General features: G+C 47.8%; 1 protein-coding gene across 1 annotated transcript; it reads right to left on the reverse strand.

Annotated features, from left to right (window-relative positions):
• Positions 1–1,664: 1,664 nt before the first annotated feature.
• On the reverse strand, positions 1,665–12,694 carry gstt1a (glutathione S-transferase theta 1a). The gene is made up of 5 exons (XM_015960267.3): positions 12,458–12,694; positions 5,594–5,681; positions 3,228–3,384; positions 2,561–2,737; positions 1,665–1,907 (listed from the first exon to the last, which is right to left on the reverse strand). The coding sequence occupies exons 1-5, from the start codon at positions 12,561–12,563 to the stop codon at positions 1,707–1,709; spliced, it is 729 nt and encodes a 242-aa protein (XP_015815753.3). The 5' UTR covers positions 12,564–12,694; the 3' UTR covers positions 1,665–1,706.
• Between the last annotated feature and the right edge of the window lie 15 nt (positions 12,695–12,709).

The following is a 12,709-nucleotide window of genomic DNA, read 5'->3' on the forward strand; positions in this document are numbered from 1 at the left end:
GTTGCATAAAAATACGTGAAATGTTTTTAAAACAAATTTTATTTAGTTTTGAGTTTTCATTGACGTATTAAGAGAATTTGCTGGTGAAGGTTCTCGGTCATCCAGGTCACGGTAATCCAAAGGGTCGTCGGTTGCCTTCATTTGAACACTTTTGGATTATTAGAGAATTTGTTCTTTAAAAAAAATGCTTCAACGTCAATCCACTAGATGGCAGCAAAGTCTGAACTAAAACACAATTTAATACATTTAAACGATTAAACACCATACATACAATGTCCAAGTATATTTCTTAACAACTAGTATTTATTTTATCATTTATTTGAATTTATTATCTCATCATCCCTCCATAAAGGGGTGTGCCAAGTCTGAAGACTCTAAACCAACATTTTCTTGTATAAGACAGCGTGGGTGGTCAAAAGGCCAAAGCCAAAGCCACGCGCGACCTACTTTTTATGTAAATTAGAAAGTTTAAAAATGCCAGAGAAAACCTCTCATTACAACGTCACAACTGGAGCCCGTCCTTAAATCTCTACACTGGTTACCAGTAAACTACAGAACCGGATTCCAAGTACTTCTACTGGTTTATAAATGACTCAATGGCATGGGGCCAGAATACATGTTGGATTTACTTCCAGTATGTACACCCAGCAGGGCTCTGAGATCCTTAGGAAACAGCCAGCTGGTAGAACCGGGTCAGAACCAAACGGGGTGACGCTGCTTTTGGCTACTTTGCTCCTCACAGATGGAATCTGCTTCCTCATGACCTCAAATGTGGCCCAGCTCTCGCAACGTTTACATTAAAATTGAAAACCTTCATGTATTCATCGGCCTTTGAATAAATGTTCTTATGCTGCTCCTTCTGCTACCCTTTAACGTTGTCTTTTTCTTTTTAAATTTTAAATCTAAATTTGATTTGTGAGTATTTTAATTGTGCTGCCTGTCACATTGATTTTAGTGTTATTGCTATTCTTGCTAACTGGAAAGCACAATGAATTGCCTCTGCGTACGAAATGTGCTAAAAAATGCCTGAAACCCCAAAAAGGGATTTTGGGCAATGAGAGATACCGGAATTTGTTTGAAGCCCCTTCCCAAGCTCTCACGCCACACCTCCAATTACTCACGCTGGAGGAGACGTTACCCCCCCCACCCCCACCCCACCCCACCGCTCTCACACATGGATAACTCCAAATCTTGGCAGCCCTGATGTGACCCTGATTTCACACAACCTCCGGCAGTACTGGAGTGGGTTTTCACACCAATTACTTTTTCTAACCCACGCCGTTTCAATGTTAAAACCACTCAATGGAGAGGCCAGCTGCCTTTTCCCCACCCGTGTGTGTGTCTGGCTCTCTGTCTTAGATTTCTGAGGGTGGTGGGGCTGAGAGTGACATGTCGACGTGAATCTGCGTTATCTGGGTCTGCAGCTGTGTACTATTGTGTAATTCATGGGGGAGGGGTGTGTGTGTCATCACATATAGATTTCTGGGTTTACAAAAATAACATATTTCATAAAAAATGACATCTCCACAGGGCCAGGAGTAACATTTTAGCATATATTGTGCCTGTCTGTGCTCTGGAGGGTGTAAAACGACATGGTGCAGGTTTGTTAAAACCTTTTTTATGCAAACGTCTTTCATAAATTAGCAGAACACAGAAAGAACATCTCAGTTTTCCCAACTCTTTAATGTTTGAAGCCAGAAACCTCCTCAGCGGAACAACTTCACAAACACTGGCTGAAGCTTCTGCAGATGCGGGCTGTTCTGTATCTCCTGCTGCAGACCTTTAGCTTCCAGAAGCTTCTGGTGAGCTTGATCAAACAGCTCCTCTCCGAGCTTCTTCTTCACTCGCTCTTTCCAGGCCATCAGCCTCGGTCGACTTTCGAGGCTGTTCACGCCCGATCCAAGAGGCTGGAAAAAAACACGTTTCAATAAAATAAGATTTCTCAATTTAGACCAGATTCAGTCCAGTACTTACCTGAACTTCAGAGACAGTTTAGTCCAGGGGTCACCGACCTTTGTGAAGCGGAGAGCTACTTCATGGGCACTGAGTCACATGAAGGGCTACCAGGTTGATACGATTAGTGACCTTTGTACTAAAATGGTAGATGGCCTGTATTTGATTTAGCGCCTTCTGAAGTCCTGGAACCCCCCCAAGGCGCTTTACAACACAGTCAGTCATTCACCCATTCACACCCTGGTGGTGATGAGCTACGATGTAGCCACAGCCGCCCTGGGGCGCACTGACAGAGGCACCACCGGTCCCTCCGACCACCACCAGCAGGTAAGGCGGGTTTAGTGTCTTGCCCAAGGACACATCAGCAATAATCTAAAGGTATAATAAACATATTTTAATGTTTTTAAAGATAATTGCTGTTTTAAAATCTAGATTATGAATGCATTTGTGATTTTAAAAGATGGCATGATAATTTATATTTCGTTTAATTTTAGACCTGTGGGCAACTTAGATGGTTCCTGGGGGCACCAGGTTGGCGACCCCTGGTTTAGACTGTCCCAGACTTTATTCAAACCTGAATTTGCTGACTGGGAGCAAACCAGTTCACCTGCATGAGCTCCACCACAGCTACCAGATCAGCCAGAGAGATGTTGTCGCCAAGAATGAAAGGTTTGTCCAGGAGGAACTTTTCCTCCAGCAGGTCGAGAGACTGTTTCATATCGTCCAGAGCGGCATCCATCTTCTCTTTCGGGACCTCGGAGCCCATGGCGAATGGATACAGAGTCTGCTCCCACACACACACACACACACACGCACGCACATTAAATAATCTCCATCTTTTTCCAGATTGTGCATTTTGAGGAACAACGACTGATGATTCCTGGGAAATGTTGGTCATGTGACGTTTGACGTGTCGTGCTTTATTTCACCGAAGCTTCCTGAAGCACGACAGATGAAATAAAACCCTCGTGTGCAGCAACACAGACTGGTAAATAAACGAGATCAGGATTTCAAGAAAGGAAATATTTATGACACATTCGATCATTTGTGATATGTTCTTTTTGTATTTCATATTTGAACGATTTAATGACAGATTTTAAAGTTATTAAATGATTTATCTACTGTGCCCTCCACCGTCTTCTTACTGATATATTTCCTGACATTCATGAGGCTGGAACTGTAAATAACGTGATTTCAGAGCATCAAAAAGAAACAAAACAAACAAATGAACTGATACAAAGTGAGGGAGTCAGCAGACATTGTCAGGCACCAACCTTGAGCAGGAAGACCTTTGCACAGTGAGTTCTGAGGTTCAGGTGCTGCCAGGACAAGTATTCGTTGACACGAGCGCGCTGCTGCAGGTTGGCTGGAAACCAGTGGTCTGCCACTGCTGACGAACATTTCTGCACCAGGTACATCAGGATGGCTGTGCTGCAACAGCCAGATCAGGACTGCATCAGCATGAGAAGGTTCGTTTGGGTTCACACGGCCCAAAAGTCATTTTACACAGAAACTGGATTCTGTTTCTGCTTTCAGAGGCTTTTTACTTCAACTCTAGACTCAGTTTTAAACAAAGTATTCAGCGTTAAAAGAACGGTGACTTTTCGAAAAGGTCGTTTTTTATTTTAATTGCTTTTACTGAAGCAGCTTGTTTCCATCAACAGTCCGACATGAATAAATAAGTCTTACGACCATAAAACAATCACATCGGTTGTATCAGCATGTTGGGAAAACAGAGGAATGATGAACGCTAGGACAGAAAAGAACTTGAACAAAAACCAAACATCTAAATGATGAATAAGCAGGAAAAATGAAGTAACATTAATGATGTAAAAACATATAAATAAATGAAAACTGAGGTTTCCAAGCCAGCTAACACAAGCTGTGGTTGGACTTTCAGAGACAAACAATACCAGCATTTATCACACACACACACACACACACACACGCACGCACGCACACAGACAGACGCACGCGCGCACACACACACACACACACACACAGACGCACGCGCACACACACACAGACACTCACATGCACGCACACACACGCACACACACAGACACTCACATGCACGCACACACACACAGACGCACGCATGCACACACACACGCACGCACACACACAGACACTCACACACACACAGACACACACACACACACACACACACACACACACGCATGCACACACAGATACTCACACACACACACAGACACTCACACACGCACACACACAGACAGACGCACGCGCGCACACACACACACACACACACAGACGCACGCGCACACACACACAGACACTCACATGCACGCACACACACACAGATGCACGCATGCACACACACACACACGCACACGCACAGACACTCACACACACACACACACACACACACATGCACACACAGATACTCACACACACACACACATGCACACACAGATACTCACACACACACACACATGCACACACAGATACTCACACACACACAGACATCAACACACACACACACACACACACACACACACACACACACACACACACACACACACACACACACACACACACACTCACACACACAGACACTCACACGCACGCACACACAGACACTCACACACACACACACACACACACACAGACATGCACAGACACACACACAGACACTCACGCACACACACACACACACACACACTCACTCATACACAGACAGGCACGCACACACAGGCAGGCACACACACACACACACACACACACACACACACACACACACACACACACACACACACACACACACACAGATATACACACACAGACAGACACACACACACACACACACACAGGCACGCATGCACACAGGTCACTGGCTGCCTCACTCTACATTTTTAAAACCTGTTTATAAACTTTTATTCGCTTGTTTTTAATAATTCGTTGCTGTTTCAACTATAAAAAACGTAGAATGCTACGGTACGGTGCCGTCCATCATGGGGACAGCAGCCCAGCCGACAGGCCCAGACTTCCCTCTCCCAGCTCCTCTGGGAATGTGAAAGCCTGTTTCACACCAAAGCGGTACGGAGGAGGCGGTCCAGCTTCTGTATGGCTTCCAGATTCACAGTCTTTCACACTGACTGCAGCTTATGTGCAGAAATATCTGGAGATGTGCTCCCACAAATTATTAGAAATTTGACGTTTTAAAATGTATTTATTTAGAAATATATTGGATGAACCTCGTGGAAAGACTTCTCGCTGTCTGGTTCACGGAATTTCTTCTGAACTTTATTCACCTCCTGGTTTTTGTGGTTAGACCTAACAGGAAATGTCCCTCGACACATGGGCTGGATTCAAACCTAACAGTCTGGGTTGTAGGGGGACACGCTCGACCAGCATCCCATTCTGGACCAGCACCCTGGACCAGAATGGGATGCTGGTCCACCAGCCAAACCAGCACCAAAACACAACATAAGCTGGTTTGTTCAGCGGGGAATTGTGTTGCAACACTCCCGAGGCAACAAAGAAGTCTGAAGGGAAATATCGACACCACACCTGAGCTGATGGAGAAATCCAAATCAGGCTTCACTCATCACAGATAAAGATGGACTGACCCATATGAGTTAAAATAAATAAATAAATAAATACCCTGTTTTCATACCTTTCAGTCAGGATGAAGCTGCCGTCCTTCAGAACAGGAATCTTCCTCACAATGTTGAGTTTTCCAAATTCTTCGCTGTACTGCTTCCCTAAAAACAAAATAAATTAAAGATGCATCGATCGTTCGGCCCTCACAGCTCAGCACCGCTCCGGCCTTCCATGGATCCTCCAAGCCCACCAATCAATTCTGCATTTCATCACTACAGGCAGAGGTGGAAAGTAACAAATTACATTTACTCATGTTACTGTTATTGAGTAGCTTTTTTGTATATTTATACTTTTTAAGTCGTTTTTAAAATCTGTACTTTTACTTTTGTAGGCTACCTTTTAAAAAAAAGAATTGTAATTCGCTACATCATATCCGTTACTGAGTAAAAATAAATTGTAGACTTAATAAATAAAAAATATTACATGTAGCAGCATTGGAACAGAAAGAGACACCTGCATGAGTGCCGCGTCTGGGCCGGGGTTGGGGGGGGCACACTTTAGATAATGAGGACAAACAGCCATTTTTACCAACGTTTTGCTGAAAAACATCAGTTCAGTCCCTGTGATCCACTTGCCGTTTACCTCCTCTCTCCCTCCTCTCCTGTGGGTTGGAACCCACCCTTCGCGCACCGGTGTGACGTCATCAGAATTCTGCTCGGTTCAGTAACCAGACTCGGTTTCGTGTATAGGGTACAATAAGTAAGCATCTTTAGTCTATGTCTCTGCTCAGCTCCCTACAGAGGGGGCATCCTCATGCATGAGTAAGCCACTGCTGTGAGATTTGTGACTGGGACCAGAAGGAGAGACCATCACACCAGTTCAATTCAATTCAATTCAATTTTATTTACATAGCGCCAAATCACGACGAGAGTCGTCTCAAGGCACTTCACATAATAAACATTCCAATCCAGGTCAGTTCATTAAGCCAATCAGAAATAATGTTTCCTATATAAGGAACCCAGCAAATTGCATCAAGTCACTGACCAGTGTCAATGACTTTACAGCAATCCTCAAACTAAGCAAGCATGCAGTGACAGTGGAGAGGAAAACTCCCTTTTAACAGGAAGAAACCTCCAGAGGATCCTGGCTCAGTATAAGCAGCCATCCAGTGCTGCCTTCTCTGCACTGGCTCCCGGTGTTTTATCAGGCAAGATTTAAGACCCTCCTCCATGTGTTCAGGATGCTGCAGGGCAGAACTCCCCCATACCTTGCTGAACTGCTGCAGTGGCGTGGCCCCACTCGGGCCCTTCGCTCTGCTGAGCAGGAGTTGCTGGAAGTCCCCCGCTGTAAAAGGTGAAGGGGAACCGGGCCTTCTCGGTAAAGGGTCCTACTCTCTGGAATGAGCTCTCTCTGGCTGTGAAGCAAGCTCCTTCTCTACAGGAGTTGAAGTCTCGCCTGAAAACTCGCTTTCATCTTCTAGCTTTCCCCCAACATCGATAACTCTGGCTTTTGTAATTTCACCTTTTGTACTTTATGGTTTTTAATTACTTTTACTTGAAATTTTATATTTATTTATTTTGATCAATTTGACTCTTTTATCTACTATGTTGATTTGACCCTTGTTTTTATGTGCTGTTCAGCACCCTGGGCCTCCGATGAGGTGGTGGCAGGTGCTGTATAAATAAAGCTGATTGATCGAAGCCCACAAAAGTTGTTGTGGATCTGATGCCCACCAGGGAAATGTTGGAAAATCATAGGGAGTGATCCTTTAAAAGATAATTTAATCCCAGTGGGCTGTTCATTGGTTGACAAAGATCATTTATGTGGAGTTTAGTGCAATTCAGATTATGTGTGAGTCACAAAATAAGATGACATATAAGAAGAGTAAATGTTTTTTATGCCACTTGCCCTTAAATGTTGTTACGTTTAGTGTTGTGTCCTATCGTGTCCTGTACTGTCCTGTCGTGCCCTGTACTGTCGTGTCCTGTACTGTTGTGTCGTGTCGTGTTCTGTTGTGTCTTGTACTGTTGTGTCCTCTCCTGTCGTGTCCTGTACTGTCGTGTGGTGTCCTGTCCTGTCATGTCCTGTACTGTCGTGTCGTGTCCTGTCCTATCCTGTCATGTCCTGTACTGTCGGGTCCTGTACTGTCTTGTCCTGTACTGTCCTGCCGTGTCCTGTACTGTCCTGTCGTGCCCTGTACTGTCGTCTCCTGTCCTGTTGTGTCCTGTACTGTCCTGTCCTGTTGTGTCCTGTACTGTCCTGTTGTGTCCTGTACTGTCGTGTCCTGTACTGTACTCTCCTGTCCAGTCTTGTTCTGTCCTGTACTGTCGTGTCCTCTCCTGTCCTGCACTGTACTGTTGTGTCGTGTCCTGTACTCTCGTGTCCTGCCATGTCTTGCCATGTCCTGTACTGTCGTGTCCTGTCCTGTTGTGTCCTGTACTGTCCTGTCCTGTCCTGTACTGTCGTGTCCTGTCCTGTCGTGTCCTGAACTGTTGTGTCCTGTACTGTTCTGTCGTGTCCTGTCCTGTTGTGCCCTGTACTGTCGTGTCCTGTCCTGTTGTGTCCCGTGCTGTCCTGTACTGTCCTGTTGTGTCCTTTCCTGCTGTGTCCTGTACTGTCCTCTCCTGTCCTGTACTGTCGTGTCCTCTCCTGTCTTGTCCTGTCGTGTCCTGTCATGTACCTGTACTGTCGTTTCCTGTCCTGTTGTGTCCTGGACTGTCCTGTCCTGTACTGCCATGTCCTGCCGTGTCCAGTGTTGTCGTGTCCTTTCCTGTGCTATCATGTCCTGTCCTGTGCTGTCAATTCCTCTCCAGTTGTGTCCTGTACTGTCCTGTCCTGTTATGTCCTGTACTGTCCTCTTGTGTCCTGTCATGTCGTGTACTGTCATGTCCTGTCCTCTCCTGTCCTGTCGTGTCCTGTCCTGTTATGTCCCCTCCTGTCCTGTCCTGTCGTGTTCTGTCCTGGTTTGTCCTGTACTGTCCTCTTGTGTCCTGTCATGTCGTGTACTGTCATGTCCTGTCCTCTCCTGTGCTGTCGTGTCCTGTCCTGTTGTGCCCTGTACTGTCCTGTTGTGTCCTGTCCTGTAGTCTCCTGTACTGTCGAGTCCTGTCATGTTCCTTTACTGTCCTCTCCTGTCCTGTCCTGCCATGCCCTGTACTGTCATGTCCTGTCCTGTTGTGTCCTCTACTGTCCTGTCCTGTCGTGTTCTGTCCTGTCCTGTTGTGTCAGGTCCTGTCATGTCGTGTCCTGTACTGTTGTGTCATGTCCTGTCCTGTTGTTTCCTTTACTGTCGTGTCCTGTACTGTCTTGTCCTGTCCTGTACTGTCGTGTCCTGAACTGTCGTGTCCTGTCATGTCCTGTACTGTCCTGGTTTGTGGTGTCCTGTCCTGTCGTGTCCTGTCGTATCTTGTCCTTTCGTGTCCTGTCCTGTCCTGTCGTGTCCCGTCACGTCCTGTACTGTCGTGTCCTGTACTGTCATGTCCTGTCGTATCCTGTACTGCTGTGTCCTGTCCTGTTGTGTCCTGTCCTGTTGTGTCCTGTACTGTCTTGTCGTGTCCTGTCCTGTGCTGTCGTGTCCTGTCCTGTCATGTCCTGTCCTGTCGTGACCTGTCCTGTCCTGTTGTGTCCTGTACTGTCTTGTCGTGTCCTGTACTGTCCTGCCGTGTCCTGTACTGTCTTGTCGTGTCCTGTACTGTCCTGACGTGTCCTGTCCTGTTGTGTCCTGTACTGTCGTGTCCTGTCCTGACGTGTCCTGTCCTGTCGTCTCCTGTACTGTCGAGTCCTGTCATGTTCCTGTACTTTCCTCTCCTGTCCTGTCCTGCCGTGCCCTGTACTGTCATGTCCTGTCCTGTTGTGTGCTCTACTGTCCTGTCCTGTTGTGTCCTCTCCTGTCCTGTTGTGTCAGGTCCTGTCCTGTACTGTTGTGTCATGTCCTGTCCTGTTGTTTCCTTTACTGTCGTGTCCTGTACTGTCCTGTCCTGTCGTGTCCTGTCATGTCCTGTACTGTCCTGGTTTGTGGTGTCCTGTCGTGTCCTGTACTGTTGTGTCCTGTACTGTCATGTCCTGTCGTATCCTGTACTGTTGTGTCCTGTCCTGTTGTGTCATGTACTGTCTTGTTGTGTCCTGTCCTGTGCTGTCGTGTCCTGTCCTGTACTGTCTTGTCGTGTCCTGTACTGTCTTGTCGTGTCCTGTCCTGTCGTGTCCTGTACTGTCATGTCCTGTTCTGTCCTGCCGTGTCCTGTCCTATCATGTCCTGAACTGTCGTGTCCTGTAGTGTCCTGTCCTGTTGTGCCCTGTACTGTTGTGTCCTGTCCTGTTGTGTCCTGTCCTGTTGTGTCCCGTGCTGTCCTGTTGTGTCCTGTACTGTTGTGTCCTGTCCTGTTGTGTCCTCTCCTGTCCTGTTGTGTCAGGTCCTGTCCTGTACTGTTGTGTCATGTCCTGTCCTGTTGTTTCCTTTACTGTTGTGTCCTGTACTGTCCTGTCCTGTCCTGTCGTGTCCTGTCATGTCCTGTACTGTCCTGGTTTGTGGTGTCCTGTCCTGTCGTGTCCTGTCCTTTCGTGTCCTGTACTGTTGTGTCCTGTACTGTCATGTCCTGTCGTATCCTGTACTGTTGTGTCCTGTCCTGTTGTGTCATGTACTGTCTTGTTGTGTCCTGTCCTGTGCTGTCGTGTCGTGTCCTGTACTGTCTTGTCGTGTCCTGTACTGTCTTGTCGTGTCCTGTCCTGTCGTGTCCTGTACTGTCATGTCCTGTTGTGTCCTGCCGTGTCCTGTCCTATCATGTCCTGAACTGTCGTGTCCTGTAGTGTCCTGTCCTGTTGTGCCCTGTACTGTTGTGTCCTGTCCTGTTGTGTCCTGTCCTGTTGTGTCCCGTGCTGTCCTGTTGTGTCCTGTACTGTTGTGTCCTGTCCTGCTGTGTCCTATACTGTCCTCTCCTGTACTGTACTGTCGTGTCCTCTCCTGTCCTGTCATGTACCTGTACTGTCGTTTCCTGTCCTGTTGTGTCCTGGACTGTCCTGTCCTGTACTGCCGTGTCCTGTCGTGTCCTTTCCTGTGCTATCATGTCCTGTCCTGTGCTGTCATGTCCTCTCCAGTTGTGTCCTGTACTGTCCTGTCCTGTTATGTCCTGTAATGTCCTCTTGTGTCCTGTTGTGTACTGTCATGTCCTGTCCTCTCCTGTCCTCTCCTGTCCTGTCCTGTTATGTCCCCTCCTGTCCTGTCCTGGTTTGTCCTGTACTGTCCTGTCCTGTCGTGGTCTGTCCTGTTGTGCCCTGTATTGTCCTGTTGTGTCCTGTACTGTCGTGTCCTGTCCTTTTGTGTCCTGTCCTGTCGTCTCCTGTACTGTCGAGTCCTGTCATGTTCCTGTACTGTCCTCTCCTGTCCTGTCCTGCCGTACCCTGTACTGTCATGTCCTGTCCTGTTGTGTGCTCTACTGTCCTGTCGTGTTCTGTCCTGTCCTGTTGTGTCAGGTCCTGTCCTGTCGTGTCCTGTACTGTTGTGTCATGTCCTGTCCTGTTGTTTCCTTTACTGTCGTGTCCTGTACTGTCCTGTCCTGTCCTGTACTTTCGTGTCCTGTACTGTTGTGTCCTGTCATGTCCTGTACTGTCCTGGTTTGTGGTGTCCTGTCCTGTCATGTCCTGTACTGTCGTGTCCTGTCCTGTCGTGTCCTGTACTGTCGTGTCCTGTCCTTTCGTGTCCTGTCCTGTCCCGTCACGTCCTGTACTGTCATGTCCTGTCGTATCCTGTACTGTTGTGTCCTGTACTGTCTTGTCGTGTCCTGTCCTGTCGTGTCCTGTACTGTCATGACCTGTCCAGTCCTGTTGTGTCCTGTACTGTCTTGTCGTGTCCTGTACTGTCTTGTCGTGTCCTGTACTGTCCTGTCGTGTCCTGTCCTGTTGTGCCCTGTACTGTCCTGTTGTGTCCTGTACTGTCGTGTCCTGTCCTTTTGTGTCCTGTCCTGTCGTCTCCTGTACTGTCGAGTCCTGTCATGTTCCTTCACTGTCCTCTCCTGTCCTGTCCTGCCGTGCCCTGTACTGTCATGTCCTCTACTGTCCTGTCCTGTCGTGTTCTGTCCTGTCCCGTCCTGTTGTGTCCTCTCCCGTCCTGTTGTCAGGTCCTGTCCTGTCATGTCCTGTACTGTTGTGTCATGTCCTGTCCTGTTGTTTCCTTTACTGTTGTGTCCTGTGCTGTCCTGTCCTGCCGTGTCCTGTACTGTCGTGTCCTGTCATGTCCTGTACTGTCCTGGTTTGTGGTGTCCTGTCCTGTCATGTCCTGTACTGTCGTGTCCTGTCCTGTACTGTCGTGTCCTGTCCTATCGTGTCCTGTCCTGTCGTGTCCCGTCACGTCCTGTACTGTCGTGTCCTGTCCTGTACTGTCGTGTCCTGTCCTGTCGTGTCCCGTCACGTCCTGTACTGTCATGTCCTGTCGTATCCTGTACTGTTGTGTCCTGTCCTGTTGTGACCTGTACTGTCTTGTCGTGTACTGTCCTGTGCTGTCGTGTCCTGTCCTGTACTGTCGTGACCTGTCCTGTCCTGTTGTGTCCTGTACTGTCTTGTCGTGTCCTGTACTGTCCTGTTGTGTCCTGTACTGTCTTGTCGTGTCCTGTCCTGTACTGTCTTGTCGTGTCCTGTACTGTCCTGTCGTGTCCTGTACTGTCTTGTCGTGTCCTGCCCTGCCGTGTCCTGTACTGTCATGTCCTGTTGTGTCCTGCTGTGTCCTGTACTGTCCTGTCCTGTTGTATCCTCTCCTGTCCCATCATGTCCTCTCCTTCTGTGTCGTGTACTGTCGTGTCCTCTCCTGTCCTGGCATGTCCTGTCGTGTCCCGTACTGTACTGTTGTGTCCTGTCATGTACCTGTACTGTCATGTCCTGTCCTCTCCTGTCCTGTCCTGCCGTGTCCTATCCTGTTGTGTCCTATTCTGTCTTTTCTTTGTAGTCTTACCTTCTAAGAGCTCCACCAACTTAAACTCAAAGGGGATCCCAACAGCTGTGGCAAACAGGTAGACAGAGCGACAGGGTGGAGAGATCAGGTCCAGATAGAGCTCCATGGTGTGAGAGTGTGAAGGCTGCAGATGTTCGCCTCCACCGTGTGTCCAGTCGTCCCCCACCGTGTCTGTTATCCACTGTCGGCACAAGCCCTGCCTCTCCTCACTGTGAGACTCACTGATTTTTAAATGGTGGCGACAGTTCAAAG

This window comes from Nothobranchius furzeri, chromosome 10 (assembly GCF_043380555.1).
Source record: "Nothobranchius furzeri strain GRZ-AD chromosome 10, NfurGRZ-RIMD1, whole genome shotgun sequence".
NCBI lineage: Eukaryota > Metazoa > Chordata > Actinopteri > Cyprinodontiformes > Nothobranchiidae > Nothobranchius > Nothobranchius furzeri.